The 15506-nt window shown below is 34.4% G+C and overlaps 1 protein-coding gene across 1 annotated transcript; it reads right to left on the reverse strand.

Annotated features, from left to right (window-relative positions):
* Nucleotides 1–8400: 8400 nt before the first annotated feature.
* Nucleotides 8401–10476, reverse strand: LOC126689729 (GDSL esterase/lipase At4g16230-like). Its single transcript, XM_050384918.1, has 5 exons — nucleotides 10169–10476; nucleotides 9923–10053; nucleotides 9358–9603; nucleotides 9019–9274; nucleotides 8401–8845 (listed from the first exon to the last, which is right to left on the reverse strand). Exons 1-5 carry the CDS (start codon nucleotides 10416–10418, stop codon nucleotides 8622–8624), a joined length of 1107 nt encoding a protein of 368 aa, XP_050240875.1. The 5' UTR covers nucleotides 10419–10476; the 3' UTR covers nucleotides 8401–8621.
* Between the last annotated feature and the right edge of the window lie 5030 nt (nucleotides 10477–15506).

Here is a 15506-nt window from a genome sequence, read left to right on the forward strand (position 1 = left end):
TACCACTTTTAATAACATCTTTAAGTGAACATAGAAAATATCAATTTCTTATTCACTCCATGTTATTTTTCCAACAAATGGTTACTCTGACCAGGAAAAAAAAAAAAAACAGAAAACAAAAAAACCTTTCTACCAAGCACACACATTGACACAGGTATCATTTTTCTTTGCGTGCCTCACAAGGAAGAAGACACTATTACTTCTGTAATGACCCCATCTAAACTGTGTAAATATTGTCCACTTTGGGGCCTCATACCCCTCACAGTTTTGTTCTCCCCCAAAGCACATAGCAGTGGGGGAAAAGGCCTCTACACTTTAAAGGAAGGGAGATCCCTTATAAACACATTTACATATGCTTCCTTAGGTGATGTGGGATTCCATGGAATGCAAGACCCTCCTTTTTGGGTCACTACAATGCACCCCCCTTACGGGCACACGCGTCCTCGTGTGTGGGACCCACACTTCCAGCTAAGGTATGGCTCTGATATTATCTGTAATGACCCCACCCCAACTGTGTAGATATTGTTTGCTTTGGGGCCTCATACCCCTCACGGTTTTGTTCTCTCCTAAAGCACACAGCAGTGGGGGAAAAGGCCTCTATACATTAAAGGGGGGTCATTTCTTATAAACACATTCCCATGTGCTTCCTTAGGCGATGTGGGATTCCATGGAATGCAAAACCCCCCTTTTTGGGTCACTACAACTGAATAGTGAACCATCCAGAATTTATGGCTTTTACAACACATGCTTATGGGTTTGGTAAGTTGGTTCATAATTTGTTGCCTCTAAATGTTAGGCACAGCACTGAAGCCAAATTTGGGTTAAGAGAGGGGCATCGCAACAGTGCTCCGCCTTCATGCTACCAAGAGTTTGTTTTTGTTTTTTCATGAGTTTCATGCCTTTGGTGGCTTGATCTCTTCGACTTCAACATCTTGACTCCCTAGAGAAGCCACCAAAATATCAGGGTTGATTTTTTCGAATGGCAAAATAAATTGGATATTTGCCCAATCAACCTAGGTTTAAAAAAATAAAGTCAAGTACAAACTATTTGATCTTTCTAAGAAATAAATTTGAAACTTTAGTTATTTTATAATGAAAGTAAAATAAATAAATGACAAATTGTGATTGGTGAAATATAGAGTGGTACAAAACAAGTGATACAGAGGGTTTGTATTCCACTTTACTAGGCCGATGAAAAAATAGACAAGAGAATATTTCAAATTTTAATTAGTCATAAATATAGCAAGATGAAGAAAATAGAGAAGATTATAAGAGAGAGGGACATAGAGTAGTATTTTACTGCCACGTACACAAAATACCCTTAAAATATTTTGCTTATTATATATTGTTCAAAATCTTAGGTAGACTAAGTATTGTTGGTGCGGCAGTTGTAACTTGTAACGGCTTGATAATGCAAGTTTTGATAAATGATAATAAGGTTTTGTAGCTAGTTTGGGTGTTCTTTTCTGAATAAGGATCCAATATTTTACTGTTGTATTTCTAGAAAGATGTCAACCTTCATATATCCTTTTGCTAGGATCTTATGGTGATCTGGTTTAGTCACTATTTAACTCATTTTTTTTCAACGAAAAATATTTTCCTATTTTACAGTATTTATTTTGTAGTAAAATATTTGGTCAAACTAAAATATTTTCAGTCAACCAAATCAACCTAGGTAAATTTGTGTAAAATATTTTACACTTAGGGTACGTTTGGTACACTGAATGTAGATTACATTAGGAATAGTAATCTTTATTACTGGGAATAGATGACGTTGTAATGAAATAACTATTACTATTCATTAGTTTGGTTGTTACATATGGAAAGCTTGTAAAAGATAATGTATAAGGAAACTTTATATTTTTGGAAATATATTAATTTTAAAACCTATTATATATACTAAGGAATAGTTATTACATCCATTTTAAAGAGGAATAGTTATTCTTCAATTTAAAGAATAGTCATTCCAATGTAATAACTAATCCATGTAATAAAGATACAACCAAATGACCGAATTACTATTACACATGAATAACTATTCCATTACAGGAGCTATTACAGCATACCAAACGTACCCTTAAAATTTTGGAAAAACATTTTACATTTGCTTTCCCTCTCATCTTGATAATTATCACTCCCTCACTACCTTTCACGCTCTCTCTCCCTCTCAGTTCTCTCCATAACCCAACCACTCCAATCCCTCTCTCCCACCTCCAATCCCTCCCTCGCACCCATCACTAGCTCCAAGCTCTACTCGGCACCACCAACAAGCTCCGGCCTCCGCTGGCGAAACCCATTTACGTTTTCTGTCTTTTTAGATTATATTTCTTCTTTTCTTTTCGTTATTCTTCATCTCTAACCCTTCTCTGGTTCTTGTTAGGTTCGATCTCTACTTTCCTTGCTGGAAAAACACCTCAAAGTTTCAGGTTTTATTTTTGATGAATTATAATTTTTACACATATTTGATCTCTTATCATTTTTCATATGGGTTTTTTGGTGTTGATTTGGTTGTGTGAGATTTATTCATTTCTTTGATGACTTTGGCATTGGTTGTTTGATATGAGTTAGGGTTTATGATTTTTAGGTCTATTTTTTTTTTTTTTTTTGAGTAAATGGGGGGGGGGGGGGGGGGGTGGGGTTGTTATGTGTGGCATTATGATATTTGTATGATGAAATTAGTGTTAAATACTAGTTTCTAATATGTGTTTCAGATCCAAGATCCCTTGTTAGAATTTGGAGTAGCAGCTCTAATATGGATTTATTGTTTGATTCCCTTTGAGGCCATGTTTGCACTTTGGTCCTTGGATTTCATGTAATTGACATTTAAAGGCTGTTGTAATTCTTTTAATCTTTTTCCCTGGTCCATCTTGATTACTATATAGTTTTTCTTTTTATTCTCTTTCAATTATTTTTGTTCTTCTATGAGTATATAACAAACGAAATGTATGTAGGTTTGATTATTTGGTTTCGGAAAACATAAAGTTCTTGATTTCTTTTTCTCTTCTTTTTCTCTGGATTGTTGTTGTTCCTGTTTTATTATTATTATTTTTTTCAGTGTTTCTTTGTGATATATATAACATGATTTTTTGTTTCTTTTTTTATTAAGCTTGATTTTTTGAACCCTTTTGGACAAAAACGACACCTACAATACAAAACCTGCTAAATTTGTCAAAACTTGTCAGAGAAATTTAGATAGGTGCTTTCACTTCGCTAAAAGTGGTTACCATGGGCTTGTTCATGGACTCCTATATTTTGCCACTGTCGCCAGCCTATTTGACAAATTCTATGTCTTGAGCTCATGATAAACTCCAAAATTGGCCAATATTTACCTAGAAAAATTACACTTTACCACTTTGAACTATGCCCCAAATTACACTTTGCACCCTAAACTATTCGAGTGCACAGTTTATACCTTAAACGATGACCATTATTACACTTGCACATGTGTATTACTTAAGCGGCACAAACTTAAAAGACCAAACCCCCCCCCCCCCCCTCTTCCCAATTAATTAAAAACAAAGATTTTTTTTTTAAGCTCTTTCATGCGCATCAGCCCCTCTCCTCAAATCCAAATCCCTTGTAACCCTAAATCCCCAAATCAAAACCATATTTGGTAGTTTTGAGTATGTATACGCTGCTATGAGGTTTTTATAGTTTGGTCATAGTCCTCATGGTGGTGTTGTGAATGATATTGGTGAAGACTAAAGAGAATTGATGAGGCCAGAGACCTGCTCTAAAATACCAAAAAAAAAAAAGAGGACGAACAAAGAAATTAACACAGAGAGCCACGCTAGTTGCAATCAAATAAAGAAATTAACTCAGTTTTTGTGATGAGAAGGGGCTTTGGGTAAATGAATTTGGGTGAGCCACGCTAGTAGTAGTGGTATCAAATAAATAAATGAAAAAAAAATTAAATAATCAATTAACATAGTGGTGGAGAAATGGTGTGCCAAGGGGTTGATACACAGCCCTAGAGATTTGCTTTTAATTAATTGGAAAGAAGGAGTTTTGGTCATTTAAGTTTGTGCCACTTAAACAATACACATGTGCAAGTCACATGTTTCATATTTTCGTCTAATTTAACAGTAAAATTAATTCGGGGTGTAACGTGTAACAATGGTTATAGTTTAGGGTGCAAACTACGTATCCAAATAATTTATGGTGCAGAGTATAATTTTGGGTATAATTTAGGATAATAAAGTGTAATTTTCCCAATTTACCTCCATCAAATTAATGTGCTCTAGCCTCAAGTCACGCATAAAAAAAAATTACTAATAGAGATAATGGGCCCAAAAGGGATTTGGGCCTTACTTTGTGTGACCTGGAAAGAGTTTTAGCAAAATAGCCTCAACAATATGCTAGTGATATTTTTCTTTTTACCAAGACTATTATACAAAACAAGACCTCCGCTAGTGAAATGGAGAAATCCATTTCATAGTTAAAATTTTAGTTTCTGGATGTGTCAAAGTACGAATTGCCAGATCATTTAAATTTTATATGAAATGTTACTAGATACAAATTTAAATTTGACATATTTAATCTAAAGCAGAAAAAGAATTTATTTCAAATGGATTGAATTATCAGTGTGATTACAATACATAGAAACTATGTCTCTAGTTGGAAGTTATCGTTATAACTTATAAGTTATCAGTCTGTTACGTGTTATAATTTCTATTTGTTGTGAAGTTACATTGTATCGAATTAAACCACATGCTCCACCGTTTGTGCAGGTCTTGTCCATTCCTTTGTTCTTATTCTTAGAAAGATCATACCATTTTTTTTTTATCAGGTTGCACAGAAGGGAGAGTTGATCACATTGAAATCTAAATTGCATGTGATTGAGTGCTTGACTGGAACAATGGCCTATAAAGACCGTAATTACACAGATAGTTGCTCCTTTTTTTTCTTTTTTTTTTTAAGGCTTTAAGGCGAACCGTGTGGTGGTTTCAATTGTTATATCTAAGTGTTTTGTCTCCTCCATAAACAGCTGGATGTGACCACCACCTCAGACAATTTTGGTTACAAATGTTGATGGGTCCAATTGCTAAAGAAATGTCGGAGATCTTTGAAACGAAGGGTTATTCAGTGTGGCGGCCTGCAATTGCACGTGCACTACTAACACCAAACGTGTAAGATTATCTTTTGAGGGTGTGTGAAGCACTTCAGATTGTAGCCCAAAAATCTTCCCCGTCCTTGCCTTAGCCACATGAATCATTGATGGCACTGTTGTTTCCTTTCCCTAATTAAAGGCTAATGCTGTTCGCCTATTGCTATAGTTCTTATACGACTGCACAATTTGCCATAACTTGATGATGTGATTAATGTGAGTGGTGGAGAATCACTTCCACACGAACTTACTACATTTTTCCATCACTCATAGTCGATCACTTTAAAGTTATATCATAAAAGTTATCCCTAGACTTTCTCCACCTACAAGAATTGTTATATTTAAATTAAGTTCATTGTTTTTGCAAGTTGCACCAGCAATTACTGAATATAAAAGATTCCATGTGCTTGTTTGGGAGAGTTTATTAATAAGGTGGCTCAAAAATACAATTATACTTATAAAAAAAAAAAAAAAAATTATACACAAGCCAAATAAACTCAAATATATATATATATATATATATATATATAAAAGTTTAGGCTACACCACTCAATATTTTTTAATTAGATGTGAATTTTGATAAATCCACTGTTGGATTACATTATTTTTGTATATTCTTCATGCTTTTAAAATTTAAAGATGATATCAAAGATCAATAGCTATGTCATTAATTAATTTTTTTAATTCAAGTTTTTATAGTTAAAATAATACATAAAAGATGAGTATATGGATTGTATAGTAAATTACATCTGATTGACATAAAAATTGACACGCATCTTAAGAACATATAAAACATGTAATTCAACAGTTGAATTTTTAAATATGAATTCAATAACAAGTTATTGGATGATATAATATTATTTAGAGTTATACCATGTGTAACTTGAACCCAACTCATATATATAAATATATATATATATATATATATATATATATATAGTTGATTGTTTGTGGTTAGTTGAAGGTGAATTTGTCATATATCAATTAATATTGTCCATCTGACAAATTCACCTTCAACTAACCACAAACAATCAACTATATATATATATATATATTTTTTTTCTCTGTGAGTGCGTGCTTGCTCTTTGGTGTTTCAGTAGCCTGTAGTATTTATTTATTTATAGAATGATAGCCTGTAGTATTTGTTGTAGAGAAGATTGTCATTATTTTATAGTGAAATTAGTTTTTACCGAATTAGATCTCATAGTAAATTCTCAATTGGAGGGTTTTCTATATAAAAATTTGATATCTTAATTGATGCTGAATTTTTTGTTTATATTGGCTTTTTTTTATTGGCTAATCGACGTGAATCATCGATAAAGTTTGCACCAAAGAAAAATTGAGAACAAATTTCCATTTCGTATTTTTATATTAATAGTCTAATTTTTTTCAAAAATTCTAAGACCACATAAAATGCCACAACTTGTGCTACAATTATCCACGTGACAAACTGTGATTAGTGGAATGAGTTCATATGAAAGTGACAGGCAACCAGTCATAATTTGACACATAAAATAGTTGTGACAAAAATTATAATATTTTATGTAGTACTAGAACTACTTTTTTGGGGTGGGGGGGATAGAAAACAGTTTATTTTTCAACATTGACAACTAGTGCTTGTCTATAGGGATGGCAAGAGGGCGGGGCGAGGCCGAAGGATGTGGTCTTTGCCCCCAACTTGCATGACGAGAAAAATTTTCTTCCTACATCCTCACCCCACTCCTTAAAACTCTACTTTTTTGTTAATTTTCCACAACTATTACAATTTAAAAAAATAAAATAAACATCCTTCATTAATAAAATATATATATTTGAAATCACAACTAAATTTATCCCATCAAATCAAACTAATTTTTAGCAAAAATTGAATAATATTATCGAAGTGTTTAACAAGAAAATATCACAACAGAAACAAAAACCTCATAGTATAACAAACAACAAAATAAAGGCAGAAAGCCACGTTGGAGAGAATAAAATAAGCTAGCATTGATATGTTTGTTTAATAGTAGTGTTTTAGAGTATGAAAAATTTACCATTATAATATTTATCATCACATGACAAAATTGTCATCCCTACTTGTCAACAAAAAGAGTTTGTTACAGCAACTACAGTATATTTTTATTTTTAATTTTGCATGTGAGCATGTATGTGTTTTCTTTCCCCCTAGGAATTTCACAAGCACCATATAGTTTTGCATGCTTCAAAATTGTAATCCATCACAAAACAGGCTTAACTGCTCAAGTCTTCCTTGCCACATTTTGGATTAACCTTTGGGCAAAAATGGGCTTTTGTCCCTTTCACCCAAAAAATGTAGCAAAATACCTTTATTTTGAAACTCGATTTTCTAAAAATCGAGTTTTACATTATAACTCGATTTTTAGAAAATCAAGTTATAGGCAATCAAACTAATAAAAAAAAAAAAATTTAATGGAACTCGAGTTCCATGTGAATTTTTCCAAATAACTCAATTTTCATCAAATCGAGTTTTACATTGAAACTCGATTTTCCAAAATTCAAGTTTCAAAACAGGGACATTTTGCTAGATAGTTTTAGAACTGAAGCATTTTGCTACATCTTTTAGACGAAATGGGCAAATGTCCATTTTGGCCTTAACCTTTGTCTTTCTTGTTATTCTTCGTACCTTCTTTAAGACGAAGTCAAGCTCATATGCTACATAAAGAAGAAAGTTATTTTTTAATTTATTTTCAAAAAAGATTTTGTTAAATTTAACTCATCTACTACGTAAAGTAAATAGATTTGTTCTTAATAAAGTTTCACATGGATTATGTTGTCATTTATTTTGCACAAAACATAATACATTTAATGTTGAATCTTTTTTTTTTTTTTTTTTTTGAATGGTAAATGTTGAAACTTAAGTAAATGGTAAACTCAACTTGTTGGCATCTTCTTGTGTTTTTAACGGAAATATTCAGGGTTCAAATCCCCCAACTCTCAACTATCGAATTATCAACAACAAAAAAACTATTTTTTTTTTTTAATTTAGATTTTGGATCCAAAGTTAACTCTCAAAATTTTGAAAAAATAGTTATTAACTTCACATTTACTTGTAACTAATTAGGCAAATTACAATTTTTCACACTAAACTATCACACCAATTTCACTTAACCCCCTTAACTGAATGAAGTTGAAGGCCACCTTCACCTTATAATAATGTCGTCTAGCAAGAACATATTTTTCTACGAATACCGTCAACAAATTCGATGAACTACTGACTACTGGTGTTAGTCATAGAAATGAAACGTATTCCTTCATTACTACATCCAACACATCGCTAAGAATAATATGATAGTGAGAAAACTAGAACAGTGTACAACATACCTACTCAAATATTATGTGGTTTCCGTAAGCTTCATTGTCACTATTCTTGGAGTACCTCTATTTATTCTTACGAATTAATTACGCCAGTTATTGTCATTAAAAGAGTACTAATCTCCTACTAACTTTTTCTCAAATCAATCTTCGAACGCATCTGGTTACAATCGTAGACTTTGGGTCACAATCGAGCAAATTGCCTAAGGTTCATAGGTGTAATGTCATTGGTGTCACCATCAATGAGACGCCTTGCAATGAGAAAATTAGCAGCTTCAGTAGGATGAGCCATATCCCAAAACACATACTTGGATCTGTCACTACAAACTTTTGAGAGAGGACCACATGGAATCAAACCCCCAAAGCGCCCAGCAAGATTGCAGCATGAGGAATTCGCATTTTCAAAACCTGTTAAGTAAAACATGAAGTTCTCTTTAGAATGAAGACATGGTTCAAAATTCTTTTACTTATACCAAAAGCTTAATTTGTTAGGAAATCATAAATTTAAATGAGCGTGATAATTAAGATACTCCTATGACCTATCCTGTGTGAACTGGCAGTAAAACCTAGAGCATACTCACCATAGGATATGTAGTTTTGCAGGATATCTTCTACGATTCTATAAACATCTGCATAGGCAAATTTTGATTCCTGAAGATTCGCACTGAGGTCTATGATAAGGCTTTTCAGCTCAGCATTGAATAATTGAGCCAACTGATTTGCCAAACTAACACAGTTGTCCCCTGCAGCTGGATTGGTATCCCTTACATAAGGTATACACCCTATAGGTCCAACATTTGCCACAATAATCTTCCTAGCACCCAAATTGTAAAGCCTCTGGTAACAGAATCAATAACATTTCAGTTTAACTTTTACAGTAGGAAATGTGGCTTTAACATAATAGGTTACTAAAAGATTACCGTAAGTTGTAGTCTGAATCTTGAAATCATGGTGCCAACAAATACTTCTTGGGTGATCAACTTCTGCTCAGCAGCAGAGATGACAGGTGTCAGGTAGTTATTGATGAAATCATTTGAGCCCATCATAACAAAGAAGATTGCTTTTCCTAACAATGATAGTGCTGCAGGAGCTCCAATGTTTGAGATTATGTCTTGCCTGCTGTTTGCAAAATTGTCTATTTGCGCATCCATGTTGATTCGATCTCCCTATGTACAAATTTACTTGTTTATGTAAACCTATAGATTGTTTCACATCTAACACAATATACGTACTGAAATGCTGTCAAAAATGACTTTGAAAATCATAGTTATCCAAGATAGGGTAAATATTGCACGGGTAAAGCAGATTAATTTACTTGAAAGTATACAACTTAATCTTGTTCAGTGATTCACAACATCGTTGAAATGCTGATGAGAATGGTTGTTTGTACGTCAAGTAAAATAGAAGTCTTCATAACCATTGGAACTTCAATGTTTATAGTGCTTACTTGGGAAAAAAATTACACATGTGGAGCAGAAACCTTACCAAGATCTTTCCAGTGTAATTAAGAATTCCACCTCCAGCAGAAGCATAATTGACACCCTGCAGAATCACAGATCCTGCTGTAGTGGGAGCCAAGTAAGGAGGCAGGTAGTCTTTAACACCGAATTCCTGACCTGGTGAGAAAATTTTGATGAATTAAATACTATTCACATTTGCATATACTTTAATAGCCTCTACTTTATGCAAAATAGAATTAGGCATGCAAAGTACAGGACAATTAGTACTTGCCTATAATGTCAACAGTTGTTCTTCCATTCGTGAATCGGCCTGTTGCCATTCCAAAATCAATCCCATTAGGGATATAATTAGCCTTGGCAAGTGATAAAATGTAGTCATTATTTCCAACATCAACCAAGGAATCCCCGAAAACAAAAATAGCAGGAACATTTTTTGCGAAGCATATTTCCACTAGTATTGAGACTGTCAACAATGCAGGCACAATCCCACGAATGATTTGTCTATTCAAGATGAAAGCCATTACAAACAATATAAATCTAAATATGCCTTTGCAGTTTGGAACTTGGGGATTGTGCCTATAAGAGGCAAGAGAAGCTATTGGAAAAACGTAATGATTAAAAGAAGCCAAGAAACTCAGTTGGAAGGCCAATCAAAAAGGAAAAGAATATGTTACTTAATTATATGGTTGGAAGTTTTAATGTAAAGAAGGTAAGCATAAGCTATATAAGCTTTTCAGTCAAGTTGTGTGGAACAATTTATGGGATAGCTAGGCTGTAATCGTGTAAAACATTCAATGACCTGCACATTCAGGACCAACAGTATCTCTTTGTAAAAGTTTCCAAGTAAATAATATTGAAGAAAGAAGCAAAATAAAACAGCTATGGGGTTTCCAACCGTACTTCTAGCTCACACTATGCTATTGGGGTTTTGGATATATAGAGTAAACATTTATAAATTTTCACAGCTGCCAATTAATCTAGATGACGGTTTGGGTTTCAAACCAACATGATAACACACATCAGAAATTAAATGCATTTTTTTCTTTTCTTTTTATTAGAAGAATGATAAAATAATAAATATTATTGCCAGCTTTTTATATTTCTCATAAAAGTGAACGTCAAAACTTTTCTATTATAGTTTATTAACAATTATCCAAAAGGTATATGTTATTATGACCTTTTATTTATTAGTAAATATACTCGTTATGTTCTTATGTTCCCTTTCTACCAAGGGCGCACATATATAGCATTACTCTTTTCGTGCTGCACATGGAAGATGACACTATGACTGGATAGTGAACCAAGCAGCATTTATGGCTTTTGCAACACATGCTTATGGGTTTGGTAAGATGGTTCATAATTTGTTGCCTCCAAATGCTAGGCAGAGCGAAAAAATTCTTGGGTTAAGAGAGGGGCATCACAAGGGAGCTTCGCCTTCATGTTACCAAGAGTTTTATTTTTATTTTATATTTTATATTTTCGCTTATTCATTCCTTGTCCTGATCCCTTCAACTTCAACCTCTTGACTCCCTAGCGGAGTCGGGAAAATGTCAGAATTTATTTTTAGAAAAAAAATAAAATGGATATTTGTTGATCAACCTAGGTTTTAAAAAATAGAAAGAGAGAAGTCCAAAACTCACTTTACTTGTCAAATAGAGGCAGATGTTCCAAGGTAGATTCAAGGGCACTAGCTCACAAAAGGGAAAAATAGACAAAAGAATACTTCAAATCTTTATTGGTCATAAATACAGCAGGATGGAGAAGAGAGATAGAGAGAGTAGTATTGTACTACCACATACACAAAAACACCCTCAAACTCAAAATTTGTTGCTTCGAATGTTCAAAAGCTTAGTTAGAAAACGTATTTTTGGAGAGGTAGGCGACCCTCTACTTGTGGCAGTTGAACCGCCACAATAGAAACTCCTGCTAAAGACAGTTTTAGCAGCTGTTTTGAAGCGTCGCAATAGACTGTTTTTTTGTAGTGTTTGTAGCTAGACTGGGTGTTCTTAAGATCTTTATTTATTTTTTATTTTTTCACAATAAGGATCAAAGATTTTATTGTTGTATTTCTAGAAAGATGGCAACCTTAAAATTTGTTTTTGCTAGGATCTTACACGTACGGTGATCTGGTTTAGTCATTATTTAAGTACTTTGTTGATTAAGCCTGATTTTCTGAACCCCTTGGACCAAAACAACACCTATGAAACCTGCTAAATTGAATTATTAGCATGATTACAGAGGACTATATCTCAAGTTGGAATTTATCTATGTAAGTTATCATTTTGTTATGTGTTATGGCTTCTATTTGTTGTAAAGTTACGTTGTATTGAACCACCGCTTGTGCCCTACTAACACCGAACGTGTGAGATTATCTTTTGAGGGAGTGTGAAGCACTTTAGATGCAAGCCCAAAAATCTTCCTCTTCCTTGCCTTAGCCACATGAATCATTGATGGCATTGTTGTTTCCTTTCCCTAAAGGCAACTACTATTGCTACAGTTCTTACACGACCACACCATTTGCCACAACTTGATGATGTTGTTGATGTGAGTGGTGGACAATCACTTTCGCTAAACTTACTACATTTTTTCCACCACTCATAGCTAACCATTTTAGAATTCTATCATAAAATTTGTCCATAGACTTTCTCCACCAGCAAGAATTGTTGAATTTAAATTGAGTAAGCTCATTTTTGTTAGGTTCTAAATATTTAGAATTAAATATTTAGGTTCTAATTTTATGTATGTTGGCAAACCGAGTACAATAACGTGTCTAGTATAAGATATTTATGTCTTAGAACAGTTTTAGATATTGCTCAAGTTGATATAAATAAAGATTCAAGAACATACAAGCTGTAGAAAGAAGAATCCAGAAACTACTAAGCTCGATTGATTGAGAGACAGGTTCGACCGATCGAATTGCAATGTTTGTAGATTTTAAATCAAGTCCAAAAGCCCGCGAAACATTTAGGGTTTGAAACCAACACTACTAGGTATAAAAGCAAAACCCTAATACACATTTTTCAAGACTTGTGAGTTACTCCTATGAGATCTGAGAGGTTTTGTAACCTTCTAACTCAACAAGCATTTATCTACCAGAAAGAAAAGCAAACACAAGTATCGGTGGAGATAAGTTGCTGCAACAAAATCAACTACTACTGATGATCTAAACCTTTGAGTAGGTTCTCAAAGTCACAAACATGAGCGCTTTTGTGCAACAAATTCATAATAAAAGAGTCCATAGATTCAGAACTGCGTATGGTCACGTGAGTAAGTACTACAAGAGATGGCATTAGATTTAGGGTTATGCCTATTGTAAAACTTACATTCTATTAGTGAATTGTTGCCTTGTGAATTGTTTAGGTTAAATCCTTCCTAGGATTTTTACCTTGAAACTGGACGGTTTCATTGGTTTTCTTGGGTCATCATAATACTTGTGTTCTTTACTGTTAGGGTTATATTTTATGTAATTGGCTAATCCTTTGACAAAATGTACTTTACTTGTAATTAGGTAGATCTGAGTTGGGTTTAATACATCAAGAAATATGTTGTTCAAGCATATCAAGTGTTCGTATTAAAAACATGAAGATTGATCCAAGAAACAAGTAAAGAAAAGCTGTTTCATTAAGTTTCGACAGATAGCTCGACAGATACTGCTATTGAGACTAAATGAGTAGCTTGACAGTGGCTCGATAGAAGCTCGATCTATCAAGAATTACAATTTTCAGATTTCCAGATCTAAAATTCGGTCTAAGCTTATGTATTTGTTTAGGGTTTCTATTCTCACAACCCTAGACATATATAAGACTTATTTTAAGAGCCGTCACACACGGATACAGAGACCAAGAGTTTATTTTTCTCTGTGAGAAGCTACTGCATTTGTACGCCATAGGGTTTTGTAACTAAGTGCTTCCTGATCTTCATTATTGATGAAATGAAGAACTTTACTGCCAACAACATCCATTCAAGTTGCTGGAGTTAGTCATGTACTAGGATCCGTGTAAAAGGGTTATTCACAGATTGGAGATTTATGCATCAAAGGAAAGAATGCTACTACAAGATCAAGTTCAATTGGGTATTGGAGAAAGGGTTCAATTGTAAGTTGGTATTTCGAGATAGGCCAAGGTAGTGTTAAGATTTCTTATACTTGTAATCACTTGATTGTTGATTAGTGGATTCTTGGGAGTGATGACCTTAAAATCACTCAGTGGGGTTTTTGTCTTGCAAGACATTTTCCCCATTTGTCAACAAATCACCATGTCAATTTAATTTCCGCTGCATTTAGTTTAATTGGTGGTTTGTTGGTGCCTTCACGATTTGCATGCAATTTAACTTAATTAATCAACTTGAGTAATTGAATTAATTAACTAGGATCAAGCTAATCTTAACCCAACATTTACTTTTCCGCTTTATGTGATATGATTGATATTTGTTTAACCTAGATATGTTTAATTGAACTAAGTAATTTTTTTTTTTTTTTTTTTTAGGGAAAGGTAAGTCAACTTTATTAAGAGAGATCAAACTGAAGTACATCAATCAAGTCTTGTGGTAGTTCTTCTAACCACACATCTGTATTAGCAACTAAAACTGCTCTCTTTGCCAGGGAGTGGGCCAACTTGTTGCCCCCCCTATGTATATGAATGAAATTAAAAAATTGCATGCCAGCTCCTAATCTTTGGATATCAGTTATAATATGGCCCAGCTGAGTTCTGTTGGGCTTTGGGTTATTGAGTGCCTGTATTACTTTCAAGGAATCCCCTTCCACAACGGCCTTGAAGATGCTGATCTCTTGTGCGAAATAAGTGCTCGCCTAGCAGCCAAAGCTTCCACCATGTCCACCGAGCTTGGCAAAGGGATTTTCTGACTGAGGGCCACAATGATCATCCCAGATTCGTCGCGGATGACAATACCCAGACCAGCAAGCTTCCTATCCTCAAACACAGCGCCGTCGAAGTTGATCTTGAAAAGCCCAACACCAGGTGGCTGCCATTTCGTTTCAACCTGAGGGATGACAGCTCGTGTAGGAATATCTTGCACGTCATTAAATTCCTGTAACAACTCCCTCGCTTTTTTCACTATTTCACCAACGTCCCACACAGGTTGCCTTTCTCTTAGTCTGTTACGTCTAGTCCATATACACCAAGCTACTGCGGAAAAGAGCGCAGCTGTACCTGAAGATAATTCCAATAACACGAAGGACACCAAGTCACCAAAGCTTCTGAAATTTCTTGTACTTGGGTAGTAAAATCCAAGAACCAAATACTCTTCGCATGGTCACAGAGCCATAAGCAGTGAATGACATCTTCAGGAAACTCTTCACAAAGTCCACACTTATTATCTGTTAGGATATGCCATGCACAGAGATTGAGCTTTGTAGGTAAAGACTCATTTGACGCTCGCCACAGGAAGTGCTTGACTTTGTTAGGGGTCTTAAGCCCCCAGATACCATTCCACAAGGGCTTTGAAGCTTCTGGATTGGACGAGCCAGCCTGGGATAAGAATGATTCATTTGCCAAAATCCGATAAGCACTCTTGACCGAGTAATCGCCATCCAAGGTCCACGGCCAGATAAGTGCATCCCTGTCAGTATGAAGACTAACAGGCATACTCTT

This window comes from Quercus robur, chromosome 6 (genome assembly GCF_932294415.1).
Source record: "Quercus robur chromosome 6, dhQueRobu3.1, whole genome shotgun sequence".
Taxonomy (NCBI): domain Eukaryota; kingdom Viridiplantae; phylum Streptophyta; class Magnoliopsida; order Fagales; family Fagaceae; genus Quercus; species Quercus robur.